General features: G+C 54.2%; 1 protein-coding gene across 1 annotated transcript in view; it reads right to left on the minus strand.

Moving 5' to 3' along the window:
• LOC140387130 (scavenger receptor class F member 2-like) overlaps positions 1 to 25,624 on the minus strand; it is a 269,752-nt gene that overhangs the window by 166,691 nt on the left and 77,437 nt on the right. Inside the window, exons 7-8 of the mRNA XM_072470141.1 lie at positions 16,645 to 16,769; positions 8,604 to 8,738 (exon numbers count right to left, since the gene is read on the minus strand). Coding sequence (XP_072326242.1) covers positions 8,604 to 8,738; positions 16,645 to 16,769 — 260 coding nt within the window. The remainder of the gene's footprint in view (positions 1 to 8,603; positions 8,739 to 16,644; positions 16,770 to 25,624) is intronic.

Raw genomic sequence — 25,624 nt, forward strand, 5'->3', positions numbered from 1 at the left:
AGTTCCTGAAGGTGCTGCCTCTCACTGGGACAAAGTTGCTGAAGGTGCTGACTCTCACTGGGACACAGTTCCTAAGGGTGTTGACTCTCACTGGGACACAGTTCCTGAAGGTGCTGACTCTCACTGGGACACAATTCCTGAAGGTGCTGACTCTCACTGGGACAAAATTCCTGAAGGTGCTGACTCTCACTGGGACAAAATTCCTGAAGGTACTGACTCTCACTGGGGGACAGTTTCTGAAGGTGCTGACTCTCACTCGGACACAGTTCCCGAAGGTGCTGACTCTCACTGGGGGACAGTTCCTGAACGTGCTGTCTCTCACTGGTAGACAGTTCCTGAAGGCGCTGACTCTCACTGGGGGACAGTTCCTGAAGGTGCTGACTATCACTGGGGGACAGTTCCTGAAGGTGCTGACTCTCACTATGGTACAGTTCCTGAAGGTGCTGACTCTCACTATGGTACAGTTCCTGAAGGTGCTGACTCTCACTGGGGTACAGTTCCTGAAGATGCTGACCCTCACTGGGACACAGTTCCTGAAGGTGCTGACTCTCACTGGGACACAGTTCCTGAAGCTGCTGACTCTCACTGGGACACAGTTCCTGAAGGTGCTGACTCTCACTGGGGGACAGTTCCTGAAGGTGCTGACTCTCACTGGGACACAGTTCCTGAAGGTGCTGACTCTCACTGGGGGACAGTTCCTGAAGGTGCTGACTCTCACTGGGGGACAGTTCCTGAAGGTGCTGACTCTCACTGGGGGACAGTTTCTGAAGGTGCTGACTCTCTCTGGGACACAGTTCCTGAAGGTGCTGACTCTCACTGGGGGACAGTTCCTGAAGGTGCTGACTCTCACTGGGGGACAGTTCTTGAAGGTGCTGACTCTCACTGGGACACAGTTCCTGAAGGTGCTGACTCTCACAGGGGTACAGTTCCTGAAGCTGCTGACTCTCACTCGGACACAGTTCCTGAAGGTGCTGACTCTCACTGGGGTACAGTTCCCGAAGGTGCTGACTCTCACTGGGGGACAGTTCCTGAACGTGCTGTCTCTCACTGGTAGACAGTTCCTGAAGGTGCTGACTCTCACTGGGGGACAGTTCCTGAAGGTGCTGACTATCACTGGGGGACAGTTCCTGAAGGTGCTGACTCTCACTATGGTACAGTTCCTGAAGGTGCTGACTCTCACTGGGGTACAGTTCCTGAAGATGCTGACCCTCACTGGGACACAGTTCCTGAAGGTGCTGACTCTCACTGGGACACAGTACCTGAAGCTGCTGACTCTCACTGGGACACAGTTCCTGAAGGTGCTGACTCTCACTGGGGGACAGTTCCTGAAGGTGCTGACTCTCACTGGGACACAGTTCCTGAAGGTGCTGACTCTCACTGGGGGACAGCTCCTGAAGGTGCTGACTCTCAATGGGGGACAGGTCCTGAAGGTGCTGACTCTCACTGGGGGACAGTTCCTGAAGGTGCTGACTTTCACTGGGGCACAGTTCCTGAAGGTGCTGACTCTCACTGGGGGACAGTTCCTGAAGGTGCTGACTCTCACTGGGACACAGTTCCTGAAGGTGCTGACTCTCACTGGGGTCCAGTTCCTGATGGTGTAGACACTCACTGGGACACAGTTCCTGAAGCTGGTGACTGTCACAGGGACAAAGTTCCTGAAGGTGCTGACTCTCACTGGGACACAGTTCCTGAAGGTGCTGACTCTCAATGGGGGACAGTTCCTGAAGGAGCTGACTCTCACTGGGGGGCAGTTCCTGAAGGTGCTGATTCTCACTGGGGGACAGTTCCTGAAGGTGCTGACTCTCACTGGGACACAGTTCCTGAAGGTGCTGACTCTCACTGGGGTACAGTTCCTGAAGGTGCTGGCACTCACTGGGACACAGTTCCTGAAGCTGGTGACTCTCACTGGGACAAAGTTCCTGAAGGTGCTGACTCTCACTGGGACACAGTTCCTGAAGATGCTGACTCTCACTGGGACAAAGTTGCTGAAGGTGCTGACTCTCACTGGGACACAGTTTCTGAAGATGCTGACTCTCACTGGGACACAGTTCCTGAAGGCGCTGACTCTCACTGGGGTACAGTTCCTGAAGGTGCTGACTCTCACTGGGACACAGTTCCTGTAGGTGCTGACTCTCACTGGGACACAGTTCCTGAAGGTGCTGACTCTCACAGGGGTACAGTTCCTGAAGCTGCTGACTCTCACTGAGACACAGTTCCTGAAGGTGCTGACTCTTACTGGGGGACAGTTCCTGAAGGTGCTGTCTCTCACTGGTAGACTGTTCCTGAAGGTGCTGACTCTCACTGGGGGACAGTTCCTGAAGGTGCTGACTCTCACTGGGACACAGTTCCTGAAGGTGCTGACTCTCACTGGGGTCCAGTTCCTAAGGTGCTGACACTCACTGGGACACAGTTCCTGAAGCTGGTGACTCTCACTAGGGGAAAGTTCCTGAAGGTGCTGACTCTCACTGGGACACAGTTCCTGAAGCTGGTGACTCTCACTGGGGGAAAGTTCCTGAAGGTGCTGACTCTCACTGGGACAAAGTTGCTGAAGGTGCTGACTCTCACTGGGACACAGTTCCTAAGGGTGTTGACTCACACTGGGACACAGTTCCTGAAGGTGCTGATTCTCACTGGGACACAATTCCTGAAGGTGCTGACTCTCACTGGGACAAAATTCCTGAAGGTGCTGACTCTCACTGGGACAAAATTCCTGAAGGTACTGACTCTCACTGGGGGACAGTTTCTGAAGGTGCTGACTCTCACTCGGACACAGTTCCTGAAGGTGCTGACTCTCACTGGGGGACAGTTCCTGAACGTGCTGTCTCTCACTGGTAGACAGTTCCTGAAGGTGCTGACTCTCACTGGGACACAGCTTCTGAAGGTGCTGACTCTCACTGGGGGACAGTTCCTGAAGGTGCTGACTCTCACTATGCTACAGTTCCTGAAGGTGCTGACTCTCACTGGGGTACAGTTCCTGAAGATGCTGACCCTCACTGGGACACAGTTCCTGAAGGTGCTGACTCTCACTGGGACACAGTTCCTGAAGCTGCTGACTCTCACTGGGACACAGTTCCTGAAGGTGCTGACTCTCACTGGGACACAGTTCCTGAAGAAGCTGACTCTCACTGGGACACAGTTCCTGAAGGTGCAGACTCTCACTGGGGTACAGTTCCTGAAGGTGCTGACTCTCACTGAGACACAGTTCCTGAAGGTGCTGACTCTCACTGGGACACAGTTCCTGAAGGTGCTGACTCTCACAGGGGTACAGTTCCTGAGCTGCTGACTCTCACTGGGACACAGTTCCTGAAGGTGCTGACTCTTACTGGGGGACAGTTCCTGAAGGTGCTGTCTCTCACTGGTAGACAGTTCCTGAAGGTGCTGACTCTCACTGGGGGACAGTTCCTGAAGGTGCTGACTCTCACTGGGACACAGTTCCTGAAGGTGCTGACTCTCACTGGGGGACAGCTCCTGAAGGTGCTGACTCTCAATGGGGGACAGTTCCTGAAGGTGCTGACTCTCACTGGGGGACAGTTCCTGAAGGTGCTGACTTTCATTGGGGGACAGTTCCTGAAGGTGCTGACTCTCACTGGGGGACAGTTCCTGAAGGTGCTGACTCTCACTGGGACACAGTTCCTGAAGGTGCTGACTCTCACTGGGGTCCAGTTCCTGAAGGTGCAGACACTCACTGGGACACAGTTCCTGAAGCTGGTGACTCTCACTGGGACAAAGTTCCTGAAGGTGCTGACTCCCACTGGGACACAGTTCCTGAAGATGCTGACTCTCACTGGGACAAAGTTGCTGAAGGTGCTGACTCTCACTGGGACACAGTTCCTGAAGGTGCTGATTCTCACTGGGACACAATTCCTGAACGTGCTGACTCTCACTGGGGGACAGTTCCTGAAGGTGCTGACTCTCACTGGGACAAAATTCCTGAAGGTGCTGACTCTTACTGGGGGACAGTTTCTGAAGATGCTGACTCTCACTGGGACACAGTTCCTGAAGGCGCTGACTCTCACTGGGGTACAGTTCCTGAAGGTGCTGACTCTCACTGGGACACATTTCCTGAAGGTGCTGACTCTCACTGGGACACAGTTCCTGAAGGTGCTGACTCTCACAGGGGTACAGTTCCTGAAGCTGCTGACTCTCACTGAGACACAGTTCCTGAAGCTGCTGACTCTCACTGAGACACAGTTCCTGAAGGTGCTGACTCTTACTGGGGGACAGTTCCTGAAGGTGCTGTCTCTCACTGGTAGACAGTTCCTGAAGGTGCTGACTCTCACTGGGACACCGTTCCTGAAGGTGCTGACTCTCACTGGGACACAGTTCCTGAAGGTGCTGACTCTCACTGGGGTACAGTTCCTGAAGGTGCTGACACTCACTGGGACACAGTTCCTGAAGCTGGTGACTCTCACTAGGGGAAAGTTCCTGAAGGTGCTGACTCTCACTGGGACACAGTTCCTGAAGCTGGTGACTCTCACTGGGGGAAAGTTCCTGAAGGTGCTGACTCTCACTGGGACAAAGTTGCTGAAGGTGCTGACTCTCACTGGGACACAGTTCCTAAGGGTGTTGACTCACACTGGGACACAGTTCCTGAAGGTGCTGATTCTCACTGGGACACAATTCCTGAAGGTGCTGACTCTCACTGGGGGACAGTTCCTGAATGTGCTGACTCTCACTGGGACAAAATTCCTGAAGGTACTGATTCTCACTGGGGGACAGTTTCTGAAGCTGCTGACTCTCACTGGGACACAGTTCCTGAAGGTGCTGACTCTCACTGGGGTACAGTTCCTGAAGGTGCTGACTCTCACTGGGGGACAGTTCCTGAATGTGCTGTCTCTCACTGGTAGACAGTTCCTGAAGGTGCTGACTCTCACTGGGACACAGCTCCTGAAGGTGCTGACTCTCACTGGGAGACTGTTCCTGAAGGTGCTGACTCTCACTGGGGTACTGTTCCTGAAGGTGCTGACTCTCACTGGGGTACAGTTCCTGAAGATGCTGACCCTCACTGGGACACAGTTCCTGAAGGTGCTGACTCTCACTGGGACACAGTTCCTGAAGGTGCTGACTTTCACTGGGACACAGTTCCTGAAGGTGCTGACTCTCACTGGGACCCAGTCCCTGAAGGTGTTGACTCTCACTGGGACACAGTTCCTGAAGGTGCTGACTCCTCACTGGGGGACAGTTCCTGAAGGTGCTGACTCTCACTGGGACGCAGTTCCTGAAGGTGCCGACTCTCACTGGGGGACAGTTCCTGAAGGTGCTGACTCTCACTGGGGGTCAGTTCCTGAAGGTGCTGACTCTCACTGGGACACAGTTCCTGAAGGTGCTGACTCTCACTGGGGGACAGTTCCTGAAGATGCTGACTCTCACTGGGGGACAGTTCCTGAAGGTGCCGACTCTCACTGGGACACAGTTCCTGAAGGTGCTGACTCTTACTGGGGGACAGTTCCTGAAGGTGCTGTCTCTCACTGGGGGACAGTTCCTGAAGGTGCTGACTCTCACTGGGGTACAGTTCCTGAAGGTGCTGACTCTCACTGGGACACAGTTCCTGAAGGTGCTGATTCTCACTGGGACACAATTCCTGAAGATGCTGACTCTCACTGGGGGACAGTTCCTGAAGGTGCTGACTCTCACTGGGACAAAATTCCTGAAGGTGCTGACTCTTACTGGGGGACAGTTTCTGAAGATGCTGACTCTCACTGGGACACAGTTCCTGAAGGCGCTGACTCTCACTGGGGTACAGTTCCTGAAGGTGCTGACTCTCACTGGGACACATTTCCTGAAGGTGCTGACTCTCACTGGGACACAGTTCCTGAAGGTGCTGACTCTCACAGGGGTACAGTTCCTGAAGCTGCTGACTCTCACTGAGACACAGTTCCTGAAGCTGCTGACTCTCACTGAGACACAGTTCCTGAAGGTGCTGACTCTTACTGGGGGACAGTTCCTGAAGGTGCTGTCTCTCACTGGTAGACAGTTCCTGAAGGTGCTGACTCTCACTGGGACACCGTTCCTGAAGGTGCTGACTCTCACTGGGACACAGTTCCTGAAGGTGCTGACTCTCACTGGGGTACAGTTCCTGAAGGTGCTGACACTCACTGGGACACAGTTCCTGAAGCTGGTGACTCTCACTAGGGGAAAGTTCCTGAAGGTGCTGACTCTCACTGGGACACAGTTCCTGAAGCTGGTGACTCTCACTGGGGGAAAGTTCCTGAAGGTGCTGACTCTCACTGGGACAAAGTTGCTGAAGGTGCTGACTCTCACTGGGACACAGTTCCTAAGGGTGTTGACTCACACTGGGACACAGTTCCTGAAGGTGCTGATTCTCACTGGGACACAATTCCTGAAGGTGCTGACTCTCACTGGGGGACAGTTCCTGAATGTGCTGACTCTCACTGGGACAAAATTCCTGAAGGTACTGATTCTCACTGGGGGACAGTTTCTGAAGCTGCTGACTCTCACTGGGACACAGTTCCTGAAGGTGCTGACTCTCACTGGGGTACAGTTCCTGAAGGTGCTGACTCTCACTGGGGGACAGTTCCTGAAGGTGCTGTCTCTCACTGGTAGACAGTTCCTGAAGGTGCTGACTCTCACTGGGACACAGCTCCTGAAGGTGCTGACTCTCACTGGGAGACTGTTCCTGAAGGTGCTGACTCTCACTGGGGTACTGTTCCTGAAGGTGCTGACTCTCACTGGGGTACAGTTCCTGAAGATGCTGACCCTCACTGGGACACAGTTCCTGAAGGTGCTGACTCTCACTGGGACACAGTTCCTGAAGGTGCTGACTTTCACTGGGACACAGTTCCTGAAGGTGCTGACTCTCACTGGGACCCAGTCCCTGAAGGTGTTGACTCTCACTGGGGGACAGTTCCTGAAGGTGCTGACTCCTCACTGGGGGACAGTTCCTGAAGGTGCTGACTCTCACTGGGACGCAGTTCCTGAAGGTGCCGACTCTCACTGGGGGACAGTTCCTGAAGGTGCTGACTCTCACTGGGGGTCAGTTCCTGAAGGTGCTGACTCTCACTGGGACACAGTTCCTGAAGGTGCTGACTCTCACTGGGGGACAGTTCCTGAAGATGCTGACTCTCACTGGGGGACAGTTCCTGAAGGTGCCGACTCTCACTGGGACACAGTTTCTGAAGGTGCTGACTCTTACTGGGGGACAGTTCCTGAAGGTGCTGTCTCTCACTGGGGGACAGTTCCTGAAGGTGCTGACTCTCACTGGGACACAGCTCCTGAAGGTGCTGACTCACTGGGGGACAGTTCCTGAAGGTGCTGACTCTCACTGGGACACAGTTCCTGAATGTACTGACTCTCACTGAGAGACAGTTCCTGAAGGTGCTGACTCTCACTGGGGGACAGTTCCTGAAGTTGCTGACTCTCACTGGGACACAGTTCCTGAAGGTGCTTCCTCTCACTGGGGGACAGTTCCTGAAGGTGCTGACTCTCACTGGGACACAGTTCCTGAAGGTGCTGACTCTCACTGAGAGATAGTTCCTGAAGGTGCTGACTCTCACTGGGACACCATTCCTGAAGGTGCTGACTCTCACTGTGACACAGTTCCTGAATGTGCTGACTCTCACTGGGACACAGTTCCTGAAGGTGCCGAATCTCACTGGGACACAGATCCTGAAGGTACTGACTCTCACTGAGACATAGTTCCTGAAGGTGCCGACTCTCACTGGGGGACAGTTCCTGAAGGTGCTGACTCTCACTGGGACACAGTTCCTAAAGGTGCTGACTCTCACTGGGACACCGTTCCTGAAGGTGCTGACTCTCACTGGGGGACAGTTCCTGAAGGTGCTGACTCTCACTGGGACACAGTTCCTGAAGGTGCTGACTCTCACTGGGGACAGTTCCTGAAGGTGCCGACTCTCACTGGGACACAGTTCCTGAGGGTGCTGACTCTCACTGGGACACAGTTCCTGAAGGTGCTGACTCTCACTGGGACACAGTTCCTGAAGGTGCTGACTCTCACTGTGGACACAGTTCCTGAAGGTACTGACTCTCACTGGGACACAGTTCCTGAAGGTGCTGACTCTCACTGGGACACAGTTCCTGAAGGTGCTGACTCTCACTGGGACACCGTTCCTGAAGGTGCTGACTCTCACTGGGGGACAGTTCCTGAAGGTGCTGACTCTCACTGTGGACACAGTTCCTGAAGGTACTGACTCTCACTGGGACACAGTTCCTGAAGGTGCTGACTCTCACTGGGACACAGTTCCTGAAGGTGCTGACTCTCACTGGGGGACAGTTCCTGAAGGTGCTGACTCTCACTGGGACACCGTTCCTGAAGGTGCTGACTCTCACTGGGGGACAGTTCCTGAAGGTGCTGACTCTCACTGTGGACACAGTTCCTGAAGGTACTGACTCTCACTGGGACACAGTTCCTGAAGGTGCTGACTCTCGCTGGGGGACACAGTTCCTGAAGGTGCTGATTCTCACTGGGACACCGTTCCTGAAGGTGCTGACTCTCACTGGGGGACACTCCTTTTCATTCTTCAGCCTGTTCTCCGCTACTTGAACACGTTACAACAGGGAAGAAGTTGCTGCAATTAAGTTTTCAAAATCCTTGAACAATTGTCTGCATCTGTGTGTGCGCTCACCTTCCAATGTGGGTTCACAATACAGAGGCTCCCCCTCATCTGTCTCGAAGGACGAGAAAGAGGCTGAATCCCAACCGGCAGAGGGAGAGTCTATGAAACTGCAATTAAAACTGATGTCGGCGTCATGGGGGGAAACTGTAACAGAGAGAGAGAGTTACACAGACTACACACAGCGCGTTGTCACACGCTCACCGCATGTCGCGACAGGCTGACCTCACATCTTCACCGTGTGTCGCCACACATACATGCTCACCGCACACGCTCACCTCACATGTTCACTGTGTGCTGCCACACATACATGCTCACCGCACACGCTCACCGCACACGCTCACCGCACACGCTCACCGCACACACTCACCGCACACGCTCACCGCACACACTCACCGCACACGCTCACCGCACACGCTCACCGCACACGCTCACCGCACACGCTCACCTCACATGTTCACTGTGTGCTGCCACACATACATGCTCACCGCACACGCTCACCGCACACGCTCACCTCACATGTTCACTGTGTGCTGCCACACATACATGCTCACCGCACACGCTCACCGCACACGCTCACCGCACACGCTCACCGCACATGCTCACCTCACATGTTCACTGTGTGCTGCCACACATACATGCTCACCGCACACGCTCACCGCACACGCTCACCGCACACGCTCACCTCACATGTTCACTGTGTGCTGCCACACATACATGCTCACCGCACACGCTCACCGCACACGCTCACCTCACATGTTCACTGTGTGCTGCCACACATACACGCTCACCGCACACGCTCACCGCACACGCTCACCGCACACGCTCACCGCACACGCTCACCGCACACGCTCACCGCACACGCCACGAGATATTGATGTCAGTATTTTGATTTTTTTTCAATTCATTCTGGATATGTTGCTGTTTATCGTGCCAGCATTTATTGCCCATCCCTAATTGTCCTTGAGGAGGCGGTAGTGAGCTGCCTTTTTGAACCCCAGTTTATGTGGTGTCGGTACATTCACCCTGCTTCTTTTCAGCTTGTGGTTTGAAAGGTCTGAGTGTCTCGCTCGGCCATTACGGGGGCAAGATCAACCCCATTGCTGTGGGTCTGGAGTCACATGTCGGCCAGACCGGGTAAGGACAGCAGATTTCCTTCCCTGAAGGACATTAGTGACCCAGATGGGTTTTTATAACCATTTCACAGTTTCAATGATCATTATTAATGGGACTAGTTTTTATTCACAATTCATTAATTGACTTTAAATTCCCCTGTTGCTGTGGTGGGTGTGAATAGATAACTCAGAACTATTACTGCAGCGGCCACGATTCAGCGACCGCCCAGCACGGATTCGGATGCTACGGGTGAGTCGCGCGAGAGCCCCACACCGGGCGGCAGGCCGATCGCGAGTCAGCGACCGCTCCGACCAGCGCGACCTGGATCCCGCCTTCATCTAGCACGGGGGTCACCCAGCACGGGGGTCACCCAGCACGTGGGTCACCCAGCACGGGGGTCACCCAGCACGTGGGTCAGCGGCAGCGCCTGCGAGACCATTTAGCATTGGTGTACGCAAACGTTGACCGTGACGGCACTTCAAGGGGTCTCGCCGGCCATTAGACACCCCTGGGTGGTCAGGCACAGGGCACGGTGGTACCCTGCCCCTCTCCCTGGCAGGCTGCGGGTGCGCCTGGTTGGCACCGCCAGGGGTCGGGTCCAAGGGGGGGGTTCCCATTAGACGGGGTTGGGTGGGGGTGGGGTTTCCAACGGCCATGAGAAGGTTGGGGAGATGGGTTTGAGCCAGGGGGGGGGGGGGGGGGGGGGATAGTGCATACAGGAGGTGGAGGGGTTCCCCAGTCTGGAGGAGCTCAGGGAGAGGGTAGAGCTGCCGAGGGGGAGTGAGTTCAGGGGCGAGATTCTACGCCAGGTGGAGAATCGCCGGGGGCTGGCGTGAATCCCGCCCCCGCCATGTCCCGAATTCTCCACCACCGGATATTCGGCGGGGGGCGGGAATCGCGCCTCGCCGGTTGGCGGCCCCCCCCCCCGCGATTCTCCGGCCCGAATGGGCCGAAGTCCCGCCGCTAAAATGCCTGTCCCGCCGGCGTAAATTAAAGCACCTCTCTTACCGGCGGGACAGGGCAGCGCGGGCGGGCTCCGGGGTCCTGGGGGGGGGGGGCGCGGGGCGATCTGGCCCCGGGGGGTGCCCCCACGGTGGCCTGGCCCGCGATCGGGCCCCACCGATCCACGGGCGGGCCTGTGCCGTGGGGGCACTCTTTCCCTTCCGCCTCCGCCACGGTCTCCACCATGGCGGGGGCGGAAGAGACTCCCTCCACTGCGCATGCACGGGAATGCCGTCAGCGGCCGCTAACGCTCCCGCGCATGCGCCGCCCGGAGATGTCATTTCCGCGCCAGCTGGTGGGGCGGAAATTTGTCCGGCGCGGGCCTAGCCCCTTAAGGTTGGGGCTCGGCCCCCAAAGATGCGGAGGATTCCGCACCTTTGGGGCGGCGCGATGCCCGTCTGATTTGCGCTGTTTTGGGCGCCAGTCGGCGGACATCACACCGATACCGGAGAATTTCGTCCCAGGTGTCTGCAGGTTAGGGACTTTGCGCGAAAAGGTCCGGAGGGGGTTCTCTAGATTGCTGGGATACGCCCTGCTGGAACGACTGCTGCTCCCGGATGTGGAAGGGGAGGGAAGAATTGGAGATATATACACGTGGCTGGGGGAGCAGGGAGGTGAGCGGGTGGTGAAGATCGAGGAGAAACGAGAATTGGAGTTGAGCTGAGAGATCAATTGCGGAGTACGGAGTGAGGCACTGCGAAGGGTAAACGGGACCTCCTCTTGTGCAAGGATGAGCCTGATACAGTTTAAGGGGGTGCACAGGGTGCATATGACTCGAGCGAGAATGAGTGGGTTCTTTCGGGGGGTAGCAGATGAGTGTGAGAGGTGTGGGCGGGGCCAGTGAATCATGCGCACATGTTCTGGGGTTGTGAAAAATTGGGAAGATTCTGGGCGGGAGTGTTTGCGGTCTTAACCAGGATAGTGGAGGAGGGAGTGGACCCGGACCCTTTGGGGGCGATATTTGGGGTGTGGAGTGAAAAAGGGGAAAAATCTGTAGACTGTATCGCTGAATGTTGGGAAGTACGTTTCCCGGGGAATGTTGGGAAATACGTTTCCCGGGGAATGTTGGGATGTACGTTTCCCGGGGAATGTTGGGAAGTACGTTTCCCGGGGGGTTTGTTCGCTGTAACCTGATTTGATACATGTTTGTAATAAAATACATTTAAAAAATAGAGAAGGTTGGGGAGGGGGAGGGGGAGGAGGGGGTGGGGAGGGGGATGGGGAGGAGGGGGTGGGGAGGGGGATGGGGAGGGGGAAGGTGGGGAGGGGGATGGGGAGGGGGAAGGTGGGGAGGGGGATGGGGAGGGGGAAGGTGGGGAGGGGGAAGGTGGGGAGGGGGTGGGGAGGGGATGGGGAGGGGGAAGGTGGGGAGGGGGCTGGGGAGGGGGAAGGTGGGGAGGGGGATGGGGAGGGGAAGGTGGGGAGGGGGATGGGGAGGGGGAAGGGGATGGGGAGGGGGATGGGAGGGGGATGGGGAGGGGGAGGGGGATGGTGGGGAGGGGGAAGGGGAGGGGGAAGGGGAGGGGGAAGGTGGGGAGGGGGAAGGTGGGGATGGGGGGAAGGTGGGGAGGGGGATGGGGAGGGGGATGGTGGGGAGGGGGATGGTGGGGAGGAGGATGGGGGAGGGGCAAGGTGGGGAGGGGGGGTGGGGGAGGGGGAGGGGAGGGGGAAGGTGGGAGGGGGAAGGTGGGGAGGGGAGGGGAAGGTGGGGAGGGGATGGGGAGGGGGAAGATGGGGAGGGGAATGGGGGGAGAGGGATGGGGATGGGAGGGGAATTGGGGGAGGGGGATGGTGGGGAGGGGGAAGGTGGGGAGGGGGATGGTGGGGAGGGGGATGTGGAGGGGGAAGGAGGGAGGAGGATGAGTGGGGGGGGGATGGGGAGGGGGATGGGGGAGGGGGATGGTGGGGAGGAGGATGGGGGAGGGGGAAGGTGGGGAGGGGGTTGGGGGGAGGGGGAGGGGAGGGGGGAAGGTGGGAGGGGGAAGGTGGGGAGGGTATGGGGAGGGGGATGGGGGGGGAGGGGGATGGGATGGGAGGGGAATGGGGGGAGGGGGGTGGGGAAAGTGGGGGGGATGATGGTGGGGGGGTGGGGAAGGTGGGGGGGGTGATGGTGGGGTTGGGGGGTGGGGAAGGTGGGGGGCTGATGGTGGGGTGGGTGGGGGTGGGGAAGCTGTGGGGGTGATGGTGGGGTGGGGGATGGGGAAGATGGGGGGGTGAGGGGAGGTGTGGGGATGATTGTGAGGTGTGGGGGTGATGGTGAGGTGGGGGTGATGGTGGGGTGGGGGGGGTGAAGAAGGTGTGGGGGTGATGGTGGGGGGGTGGGGAAGGTGAGGGGGTGCTGGTGAGGAGGGGGATGGGGAAGGTGGGGATGGGGAAGGTGGGGAGGGGGATGGTGGGGAGGGGGTGGGGAGGGGGGTGGGGAAGGTGGGGGGGGTTGATGGTGGGGGTGGGGGGGTGGGGAAGGTGGGAGGGTGATGGTGGGGGTGGGGGGTGATGGTGGGGGTCTGCAAGGGGTTGGTGCAGAGATCGGGGCTGCCCTGATCTGCGAGGAGCTGTTCCTGTTCAGTTTAAAAGTGCGTCCTCTCCGGGGAGAAACTCTCCGAGGCCCAAAAAACTGGCAAAGTGCCGGTGGATATGGGGGCGGAATATTGCTGCCGTCGCCCTGAGGGGCAACCCGCCAAACACAGTTTCAAGTCCGCTGAATCGCGCCCCTGGGGATTTGGAATTGATCCATGGGAAACAATTCACATTCAGGCTGAGGTAAGTCATTAATTTCACATCTCCTAACTTTCAAATGGGAGAGTGTTTGTCCGTCTGGAATCCCAGACTCCGGACTATCATTTCTATTTCCCCATTTTCTGCTGGGAGTCTCCTTCACGTTGCCTTTCCATGGGTCAGAAGAGCAGGAGGCGCAAAGAAAGGATTTGCATTCCTCTAGCGCCCTTCTCAATCTCACTGCACCCTAGAGCGTTTCACAGCCAGTTTTCACACCACTCGATCTCCCTGTGAGGAGTGGGGAGAATGTGGGACTCACTCCCACGGGGAGTGGGGGAGAATGTGGGGACTCGCTCCCACAGGAAGTGGGGAGAATGTGGGACTCGCTCCCTCGGGGGAGTGGGGAGAATGTGGGACTCACTCCCACGGGGAGTGGGGAGAATGTGGACTCACTCCCACGGGGAGTGGGGAGAATGTGGGACTCGCTCCCACGGGGAGTGGGGAGGATGTGGGACTCGCTCCCACGGGGAGTGGGGAGAATGTGGAACTCGCTCCCAGGGGAGTGGGGAGAATGTGGGACTCGCTCCCATGGGGAGTGGGGAGAATGTGGGACTTGCTCCCACGGGGAGTGGGGGGAGGGAGGATGTGGGACTCGCTCCCACGGGGAGTGGGGAGAATGTGGAACTCGCTCCCACGGAGAGTGGGGAGAATGTGGGACTCGCTCCCATGGGGAGTGGGGAGAATGTGGGACTCGCTCCCACGGGGAGTGGGGAGAATGTGGGACACGTTGTCACGAGGAGTGGGGAGAATGTGGCACTCGCTCCCACGGAGAGTGGGGAGAATGTGGGACTCGCTCCCACGGGGAGTGGGGAGAATGTGGGACTCGCTCCCACGGGGAGTGGGGAGAATGTGGGACTCGCTGTCACGGGGAGTGGGGAGAATGTGGGACTCGCTGTCATGGGGAGTGGGGAGAATGTGGGACTCGCTCCCACGGGGAGTAGGGAGAATGTGGGACTCGCTCCCACGGGGAGTGGGGAGAATGTGGGACTCGCTGTCACGGGGAGTGGGGAGAATGTGGGATTCGCTGTCACGGGGAGTGGGGAGAATGTGGGACTCGCTCCCACGGGGAGTGGGGTCAATGTGGGACTCGCTCCCACGGGGAGTGGGGAGAATGTGGGACTCGCTCCCACGGGGAGTGGGGAGAATGTGGGACTCGCTCCCACGGGGAGTGGGGAGAATGTGGGACTCGCTCCCACGGGGAGTGGGGAGAATGTGGGACTCGCTCCCACGGGCAGTGGGGAGAATGTGGGACCCGCTGTCACGGGGAGTGGGGAGAATATGGGACTCGCTGTCACGGGGAGTGGGGAGAATGTGGGACTCGCTCCCACGGGGAGTGGGGAGAATGTGGGACTCGCTCCCACGGGGAGTGGGGAGAATGTGGGACTCGCTCCCACGGGGAGTGGGGAGAATGTGGGACTCGCTCCCACGGGGAGTGGGGAGAATGTGGGACTCGCTCCCACGGGGAGTGGGGAGAATGTGGGACTCGCTCCCACGGGGAGTGGGGAGAATGTGGGACTCGCTCCCACGGGGAGTGGGGGAGAATGTGGGACTCGCTCCCACGGGGAGTGGGGGAGAATGTGGGACTCGCTCCCACAGGGAGTGGGGAGAATGTGGGACTCGCTCCCACGGGGAGTGGGGAGAATGTGGGACTCGCTCCCACGGGGTGTGGGGAGAATGTGGGACTCGCTCCCACGGGGAGTGGGGAGAATGTGGGACTCGCTCCCACGGGGAGTGGGGAGAATGTGGGACTCGCTCCCACGGGGAGTGGGGAGAATCTGGGACTCGCTCCCACGGGGAGTGGGGAGAATGTGGGACTCGCTCCCATGGGGAGTGGAGAGAATGTGGGACTCGCTCCCACAGGGAGTGGGGAGAATGTGGGACTCGCTCCCACAGGGAGTGGGGGGAATGTGGGACTCGCTCCCACGGGGAGTGGAGAGAATGTGGGACTCGCTCCCACAGGGAGTGGGGGGAATGTGGGACTCGCTGTCATCGGGGAGTGGGGAGAATGTGGGACTCGCTCCCACGGGGAGTGGGGAGAATGTGGGACCCGCTCCGACAGGGAGTGGGGAGAATGTGGGACTCGCTCCCACGGGGAGTGGGGAGAATGTGGGACTCGCTCCCACAGGGAGTGGGGAGAATGTGGGACTCGCTCCCACGGGGAGTGGGGAGAATGTGGGACCCGCTCCGACAGGGAGTGGGGAGAATGTGGGACTCGCTCCCACGGGGAGTGGGGAGAATGTGGGACTCGCTCCCACGGGGAGTGGGGAGAATGTGGGACTCGCTCCCACGGGGAGTGGGGAGAATGTGGGACTCGCTCCCACGGGGAGTGGGGAGAATGTGGGACTCGCTCCCACGGGGAGTGGGGGAGAATGTGGGACTCGCTCCCACGGGGAGTGGGGAGAATAGAACCTGGGGTGAAATTCTCCGGAAACGGCGCGATGTCCGCCGACCGGCGCCGAAAACGGCGCAAATCAGACGGGCATCGCGCCGCCCCAAGGGTGCGGAATGCTCCGCATCTTTGGGGGCCGAGTCCCAACCTTAAGGGGCTAGGCCGGCGCCGGACGAATTTCCGCCCCGCCAGCTGGCGGAAAAGACATATCCGGGCGGCGCATGCGCGGGAATGCCGTCAGCGGCCGCTGACGGCATTCCCGCGCATGCGCAGTGGAGGGAGTCTCTTCCGCCTCTGCCATGGTGGAGACCGTGGCGAAGGCGGAAGGGAAAGAGTGCCCCCACGGCACAGGCCCGCCCGCGGATCGGTGGGCCCCGATCGTGGGCCAGGCCACCGTGGGGGCACCCCCCGGGGCCAGATCGCCCCGCGCCCCCCCCAGGACCCCGGAGCCCACCCGCGCCGCCTTGTCCCGCCGGTAAGAGAGGTGGTTTAATCCACGCCGGCGGGACAGGCATTCCAGCAGCGGGACTTCGGCCCATCCGGGCAGGAGAATCGCGGGGGGGGGGGGGGGGGGGGGGGGGGGGGGCGCCTGCCAGTAGGCGCGGCGCGATTCCCGACCCCGGCGGGGGGAGTCGGAGAATCCCGCCCGTGAAGACGGGTGATGCACGTTACCCACTCAGGAAATCAACTGCTAATTTTCAGTTTATAAACCGACAGGTACGCCGATCAGAATGAAGATGCGATTGGATCCTGGAACACGGGACCGCTTACCCGTCACTTTCGGCAGCTTCTGATTTCCAAACGAAACACACGGAAGAGCTGAGCTGAGATTGGCCAGAACTCCCTGGACCTGCTGCTTCATCCTTGTGATTGGACCATCCTCCTCATCCAACATCCTGGAGATCCAGCCAGGAGAAAGTCAGGAATATCAGTAACTCAGCCAGACACTGGGAAAGTCAGGAATATCAGTAACTCACAGCCAGACACTGGGAAAGTCAGGAATATCAGTAACTCACAGCCAGACACTGGGAAAGTCAGGAATATCAGTAACTCAGCCAGACACTGGGAAAGTCAGGAATATCAGTAACTCAGCCAGACACTGGGAAAGTCAGGAATATCAGTAACTCACAGCCAGACACTGGGAAAGTCAGGAATATCAATAACTCACAGCCAGACACTGGGAAAGTCAGGAATATCAGTAACTCACAGCCAGACACTGGGAAAGTCAGGAATATCAGTAACTCAGCCAGACACTGGGAAAGTCAGGAATATCAGTAACTCACAGCCAGTCACTGGGAAAGTCAGGAATATCAGTAACTCAGCCAGACACTGGGAAAGTCAGGAATATCAGTAACTCACAGCCAGACACTGGGAAAGTCAGGAATATCAGTAACTCACAGCCAGACACTGGGAAAGTCAGGAATATCAGTAACTCAGCCAGACACTGGGAAAGTCAGGAATATCAGTAACTCACAGCCAGACACTGGGAAAGTCAGGAATATCAGTAACTCACAGCCAGACACTGGGAAAGTCAGGAATATCAGTAACTCACAGCCAGACACTGGGAAAGTCAGGAATATCAGTAACTCAGCCAGACACTGGGAAAGTCAGGAATATCAGTAACTCACAGCCAGACACTGGGAAAGTCAGGAATATCAGTAACTCACAGCCAGACACTGGGAAAGTCAGGAATATCAGTAACTCACAGCCAGACACTGGGAAAGTCAAGAATATCAGTAACTCACAGCCAGACACTGGGAAAGTCAGGAATATCAGTAACTCACAGCCAGACACTGGGAAAGTCAGGAATATCAGTAACTCACAGCCAGACACTGGGAAAGTCAGGAATATCAGTAACTCACAGCCTGACACTGGGAAAGTCAGGAATATCAGTAACTCACAGCCAGACACTCGGAAAGTCAGGAATATCAGTAACTCACAGCCAGACACTGGGAAAGTCAGGAATATCAGTAACTCACAGCCAGACACTGGGAAAGTCAAGAATATCAGTAACTCACAGCCAGACACTGGGAAAGTCAGGAATATCAGTAACTCACAGCCAGACACTGGGAAAGTCAGGAATATCAGTGACTCAGCCGGACACTGGGAAAGTCAAGAATATCAGTAACTCACAGCCAGACACTGGGAAAGTCAGGAATATCAGTAACTCACAGCCAGGAACATGGGAAAGTCAGGAATATCAGTAACTCACAGCCAGACACTGGGAAAGTCAGGAATATCAGTAACTCACAGCCAGACACTGGGAAAGTCAGGAATATCAGTAAATCACAGCCAGTAACATGGGAAAGTCAGGAATATCAGTAACTCACAGCCAGGAACATGGGAAAGTCAGGAATATCAGTAACTCACAGCCAGGAACATGGGAAAGTCAGGAATATCAATAACTCACAGCCAGGAACATGGGAAAGTCAGTAATATCAGTAACTCACAACCAGACACTGGGAAAGTCAGGAATATCAGTAACTCACAGCCAGACACTGGGAAAGTCAAGAATATCAGTAACTCACAGCCAGTAACATGGGAAAGTCAGGAATATCAGTAACTCACAGCCAGACACTGGGAAAGTCAGGAATATCAGTAACTCACAGCCAGACACTGGGAAAGTCAGGAATATCAGTAACTCACAGCCAGGCACTGGGAAAGTCAGGAATATCAGTAACTCAGCGAGACACTGGGAAAGTCAGGAATATCAGTAACTCACAGCCAGACACTGGGAAAGTCAGGAATATCAGTAACTCAGCCAGACACTGGGAAAGTCAGGAATATCAGTAACTCACAGCCAGACACTGGGAAAGTGAGGAATATCAGTAACTCACAGCCAGACACTGGGAAAGCCAGGAATATCAGTAACTCACAGCCAGACACTGGGAAAGTCAGGAATATCAGTAACTCACAGCCAGACACTGGGAAAGTCAGGAATATCAGTAACTCACAGCCAGACACTGGGAAAGTCAGGAATATCAGTAACTCAGCCAGACACTGGGAAAGTCAGGAATATCAGTAACTCACAGCCAGACACTGGGAAAGTCAGGAATATCAGTAACTCACAGCCAGACACTGGGAAAGTCAGGAATATCAGTAACTCACAGCCAGACACTGGGAAAGTCAGGAATATCAGTAACTCAGCCAGACACTGGGAAAGTCAGGAATATCAGTAACTCACAGCCAGACACTGGGAAAGTCAGGAATATCAGTAACTCACAGCCAGACACTGGGAAAGTCAAGAATATCAGTAACTCACAGCCAGACACTGGGAAAGTCAGGAATATCAGTAACTCACAGCCAGACACTGGGGAAGTCAGGAATATCAGTAACTCACAGCCAGACACTGGGAAAGTCAGGAATATCAGTAACGCACAGCCAGACACTGGGAAAGTCAGGAATATCAGGAACTCACAGCCAGACACTGGGAAAGTCAGGAACACTGGGAAAGTCAGGAATATCAGTAACTCACAGCCAGACACTGGGAAAGTCAGGAATATCAGTAACTCACAGCCAGACACTGAGAAAGTCAGGAATATCAGTAACTCACAGCCAGACACTGGGAAAGTCAGGAATATCAGTAACTCACAGCCAGACACTGGGAAAGTCAGGAATATCAGTAACTCACAGCCAGACACTGGGGAAAGTCAGGAATATCAGTAACTCACAGCCAGACACTGGGGAAGTCAGTAATATCAGTAACTCACAGCCAGACACTGGGGAAGTCAGGAATATCAGTAACTCAGCCAGACACTGGGAACGTCAGGAATATCAGTAACTCAGCCAGACACTGGGAAAGTCAGGAATATCAGTAACTCAGCCAGACACTGGGGAAGTCAGGAATATCAGTAACTCAGCCAGACACTGGGGAAGTCAGGAATATCAGTAACTCAGCCAGACACTGGGAAAGTCAGGAATATCAGTAACTCACAGCCAGACACTGGGAAAGTCAGGAATATCAGTAACTCACAGCCAGACACTGGGAAAGTCAGGAATATCAGTAACTCACAGCCAGACACTGGGGAAAGTCAGGAATATCAGTAACTCACAGCCAGACACTGGGAAAGTCAGGAATATCAGTAACTCACAGCCCGACACTGGGAAAGTCAGGAATATCAGTAACTCACAGCCAGACACTGGGAAAGTCAGGAATATCAGTAACTCAGCCAGACACTGGGAAAGTCAGGAATATCAGTAACTCACAGCCAGACACTGGGAAAGTCAGGAATATCAGTAACTCACAGCCAGACACTGGGAAAGTCAGGAATATCAGTAACTCACAGCCAGACACTGGGAAAGTCAAGAATATCAGTAACTCACAGCCAGACACTGGGAAAGTCAGGAATATCAGTAACTCACAGCCAGACACTGGGAAAGTCAGGAATATCAGTAACTCACAGCCAGACACTGGGAAAGTCAGGAATATCAGTAACTCACAGCCAGACACTGGGAAAGTCAAGAATATCAGTAACTCACAGCCAGACACTGGGAAAGTCAGGAATATCAGTAACTCACAGCCTGACACTGGGAAAGTCAGGAATATCAGTAACTCACAGCCAGACACTCGGAAAGTCAGGAATATCAGTAACTCACAGCCAGACACTGGGAAAGTCAGGAATATCAGTAACTCACAGCCAGACACTGGGAAAGTCAAGAATATCAGTAACTCACAGCCAGACACTGGGAAAGTCAGGAATATCAGTAACTCACAGCCAGACACTGGGAAAGTCAGGAATATCAGTAACTCAGCCGGACACTGGGAAAGTCAAGAATATCAGTAACTCACAGCCAGACACTGGGAAAGTCAGGAATATCAGTAACTCACAGCCAGGAACATGGGAAAGTCAGGAATATCAGTAACTCACAGCCAGACACTGGGAAAGTCAGGAATATCAGTAACTCACAGCCAGACACTGGGAAAGTCAGGAATATCAGTAAATCACAGCCAGTAACATGGGAAAGTCAGGAATATCAGTAACTCACAGCCAGGAACATGGGAAAGTCAGGAATATCAGTAACTCACAGCCAGGAACATGGGAAAGTCAGGAATATCAATAACTCACAGCCAGGAACATGGGAAAGTCAGTAATATCAGTAACTCACAACCAGACACTGGGAAAGTCAGGAATATCAGTAACTCACAGCCAGACACTGGGAAAGTCAAGAATATCAGTAACTCACAGCCAGTAACATGGGAAAGTCAGGAATATCAGTAACTCACAGCCAGACACTGGGAAAGTCAGGAATATCAGTAACTCACAGCCAGACACTGGGAAAGTCAGGAATATCAGTAACTCACAGCCAGACACTGGGAAAGTCAGGAATATCAGTAACTCAGCGAGACACTGGGAAAGTCAGGAATATCAGTAACTCACAGCCAGACACTGGGAAAGTCAGGAATATCAGTAACTCAGCCAGACACTGGGAAAGTCAGGAATATCAGTAACTCACAGCCAGACACTGGGAAAGTCAAGAATATCAGTAACTCACAGCCAGACACTGGGAAAGTCAGGAATATCAGTAACTCACAGCCAGACACTGGGGAAGTCAGGAATATCAGTAACTCACAGCCAGACACTGGGAAAGTCAGGAATATCAGTAACTCACAGCCAGACACTGGGAAAGTCAGGAATATCAGTAACTCACAGCCAGACACTGGGAAAGTCAGGAATATCAGTAACTCACAGCCAGACACTGAGAAAGTCAGGAATATCAGTAACTCACAGCCAGACACTGGGAAAGTCAGGAATATCAGTAACTCACAGCCAGACACTGGGAAAGTCAGGAATATCAGTAACTCACAGCCAGACACTGGGGAAAGTCAGGAATATCAGTAACTCACAGCCAGACACTGGGGAAGTCAGTAATATCAGTAACTCACAGCCAGACACTGGGGAAGTCAGGAATATCAGTAACTCAGCCAGACACTGGGAACGTCAGGAATATCAGTAACTCAGCCAGACACTGGGAAAGTCAGGAATATCAGTAACTCAGCCAGACACTGGGGAAGTCAGGAATATCAGTAACTCAGCCAGACACTGGGGAAGTCAGGAATATCAGTAACTCAGCCAGACACTGGGAAAGTCAGGAATATCAGTAACTCACAGCCAGACACTGGGAAAGTCAGGAATATCAGTAACTCACAGCCAGACACTGGGAAAGTCAGGAATATCAGTAACTCACAGCCAGACACTGGGGAAAGTCAGGAATATCAGTAACTCACAGCCAGACACTGGGAAAGTCAGGAATATCAGTAACTCACAGCCAGACACTGGGAAAGTCAGGAATATCAGTAACTCACAGCCAGACACTGGGAAAGTCAGGAATATCAGTAACTCACAGCCAGACACTGGGAAAGTCAGGAATATCAGTAACTCAGCCAGACACTGGGAAAGTCAGGAATATCAGTAACTCACAGCCAGACACTGGGAAAGTCAGGAATATCAGTAAATCACAGCCAGACACTGGGAAAGTCAGGAATATCAGTAACTCACAGCCAGACACTGGGGAAGTCAGGAATATCAGTAACTCACAGCCAGACACTGGGAAAGTCAGGAATATCAGTAACGCACAGCCAGACACTGGGAAAGTCAGGAATATCAGGAACTCACAGCCAGACACTGGGAAAGTCAGGAATATCAGTAACTCACAGCCAGACACTGGGAAAGTCAGGAATATCAGTAACTCACAGCCAGACACTGGGAAAGTCAGGAATATCAGTAACTCACAGCCAGACACTGAGAAAGTCAGGAATATCAGTAACTCACAGCCAGACACTGGGAAAGTCAGGAATATCAGTAACTCACAGCCAGACACTGGGAAAGTCAGGAATATCAGTAACTCACAGCCAGACACTGGGGAAAGTCAGGAATATCAGTAACTCACAGCCAGACACTGGGGAAGTCAGTAATATCAGTAACTCACAGCCAGACACTGGGGAAGTCAGGAATATCAGTAACTCAGCCAGACACTGGGAACGTCAGGAATATCAGTAACTCAGCCAGACACTGGGAAAGTCAGGAATATCAGTAACTCAGCCAGACACTGGGGAAGTCAGGAATATCAGTAACTCAGCCAGACACTGGGGAAGTCAGGAATATCAGTAACTCAGCCAGACACTGGGAAAGTCAGGAATATCAGTAACTCACAGCCAGACACTGGGAAAGTCAGGAATATCAGTAACTCACAGCCAGACACTGGGAAAGTCAGGAATATCAGTAACTCACAGCCAGACACTGGGGAAAGTCAGGGATATCAGTAACTCACAGCCAGACACTGGGAAAGTCAGGAATATCAGTAACTCACAGCCCGACACTGGGAAAGTCAGGAATATCAGTAACTCACAGCCAGACACTGGGAAAGTCAGGAATATCAGTAACTCAGCCAGACACTGGGAAAGTCAGGAATATCAGTAACTCACAGCCAGACACTGGGAAAGTCAGGAATATCAGTAACTCACAGCCAGACACTGGGAAAGTCAGGAATATCAGTAACTCACAGCCAGACACTGGGAAAGTCAAGAATATCAGTAACTCACAGCCAGACACTGGGAAAGTCAGGAATATCAGTAACTCACAGCCAGACACTGGGAAAGTCAGGAATATCAGTAACTCACAGCCAGACACTGGGAAAGTCAGGAATATCAGTAACTCACAGCCAGACACTGGGAAAGTCAAGAATATCAGTAACTCACAGCCAGACACTGGGAAAGTCAGGAATATCAGTAACTCACAGCCTGACACTGGGAAAGTCAGGAATATCAGTAACTCACAGCCAGACACTCGGAAAGTCAGGAATATCAGTAACTCACAGCCAGACACTGGGAAAGTCAGGAATATCAGTAACTCACAGCCAGACACTGGGAAAGTCAAGAATATCAGTAACTCACAGCCAGACACTGGGAAAGTCAGGAATATCAGTAACTCACAGCCAGACACTGGGAAAGTCAGGAATATCAGTAACTCAGCCGGACACTGGGAAAGTCAAGAATATCAGTAACTCACAGCCAGACACTGGGAAAGTCAGGAATATCAGTAACTCACAGCCAGGAACATGGGAAAGTCAGGAATATCAGTAACTCACAGCCAGACACTGGGAAAGTCAGGAATATCAGTAACTCACAGCCAGACACTGGGAAAGTCAGGAATATCAGTAAATCACAGCCAGTAACATGGGAAAGTCAGGAATATCAGTAACTCACAGCCAGGAACATGGGAAAGTCAGGAATATCAGTAACTCACAGCCAGGAACATGGGAAAGTCAGGAATATCAATAACTCACAGCCAGGAACATGGGAAAGTCAGTAATATCAGTAACTCACAACCAGACACTGGGAAAGTCAGGAATATCAGTAACTCACAGCCAGACACTGGGAAAGTCAAGAATATCAGTAACTCACAGCCAGTAACATGGGAAAGTCAGGAATATCAGTAACTCACAGCCAGACACTGGGAAAGTCAGGAATATCAGTAACTCACAGCCAGACACTGGGAAAGTCAGGAATATCAGTAACTCACAGCCAGACACTGGGAAAGTCAGGAATATCAGTAACTCAGCGAGACACTGGGAAAGTCAGGAATATCAGTAACTCACAGCCAGACACTGGGAAAGTCAGGAATATCAGTAACTCAGCCAGACACTGGGAAAGTCAGGAATATCAGTAACTCACAGCCAGACACTGGGAAAGTCAAGAATATCAGTAACTCACAGCCAGACACTGGGAAAGTCAGGAATATCAGTAACTCACAGCCAGACACTGGGGAAGTCAGGAATATCAGTAACTCACAGCCAGACACTGGGAAAGTCAGGAATATCAGTAACTCACAGCCAGACACTGGGAAAGTCAGGAATATCAGTAACTCACAGCCAGACACTGGGAAAGTCAGGAATATCAGTAACTCACAGCCAGACACTGAGAAAGTCAGGAATATCAGTAACTCACAGCCAGACACTGGGAAAGTCAGGAATATCAGTAACTCACAGCCAGACACTGGGAAAGTCAGGAATATCAGTAACTCACAGCCAGACACTGGGGAAAGTCAGGAATATCAGTAACTCACAGCCAGACACTGGGGAAGTCAGTAATATCAGTAACTCACAGCCAGACACTGGGGAAGTCAGGAATATCAGTAACTCAGCCAGACACTGGGAACGTCAGGAATATCAGTAACTCAGCCAGACACTGGGAAAGTCAGGAATATCAGTAACTCAGCCAGACACTGGGGAAGTCAGGAATATCAGTAACTCAGCCAGACACTGGGGAAGTCAGGAATATCAGTAACTCAGCCAGACACTGGGAAAGTCAGGAATATCAGTAACTCACAGCCAGACACTGGGAAAGTCAGGAATATCAGTAACTCACAGCCAGACACTGGGAAAGTCAGGAATATCAGTAACTCACAGCCAGACACTGGGGAAAGTCAGGAATATCAGTAACTCACAGCCAGACACTGGGAAAGTCAGGAATATCAGTAACTCACAGCCAGACACTGGGAAAGTCAGGAATATCAGTAACTCACAGCCAGACACTGGGAAAGTCAGGAATATCAGTAACTCACAGCCAGACACTGGGAAAGTCAGGAATATCAGTAACTCAGCCAGACACTGGGAAAGTCAGGAATATCAGTAACTCACAGCCAGACACTGGGAAAGTCAGGAATATCAGTAAATCACAGCCAGACACTGGGAAAGTCAGGAATATCAGTAACTCACAGCCAGACACTGGGAAAGTCAGGAATATCAGTAACTC

The sequence above is a fragment of the Scyliorhinus torazame genome, chromosome 12 (genome assembly GCF_047496885.1).
Source record: "Scyliorhinus torazame isolate Kashiwa2021f chromosome 12, sScyTor2.1, whole genome shotgun sequence".
In the NCBI taxonomy this organism is placed as follows: domain Eukaryota; kingdom Metazoa; phylum Chordata; class Chondrichthyes; order Carcharhiniformes; family Scyliorhinidae; genus Scyliorhinus; species Scyliorhinus torazame.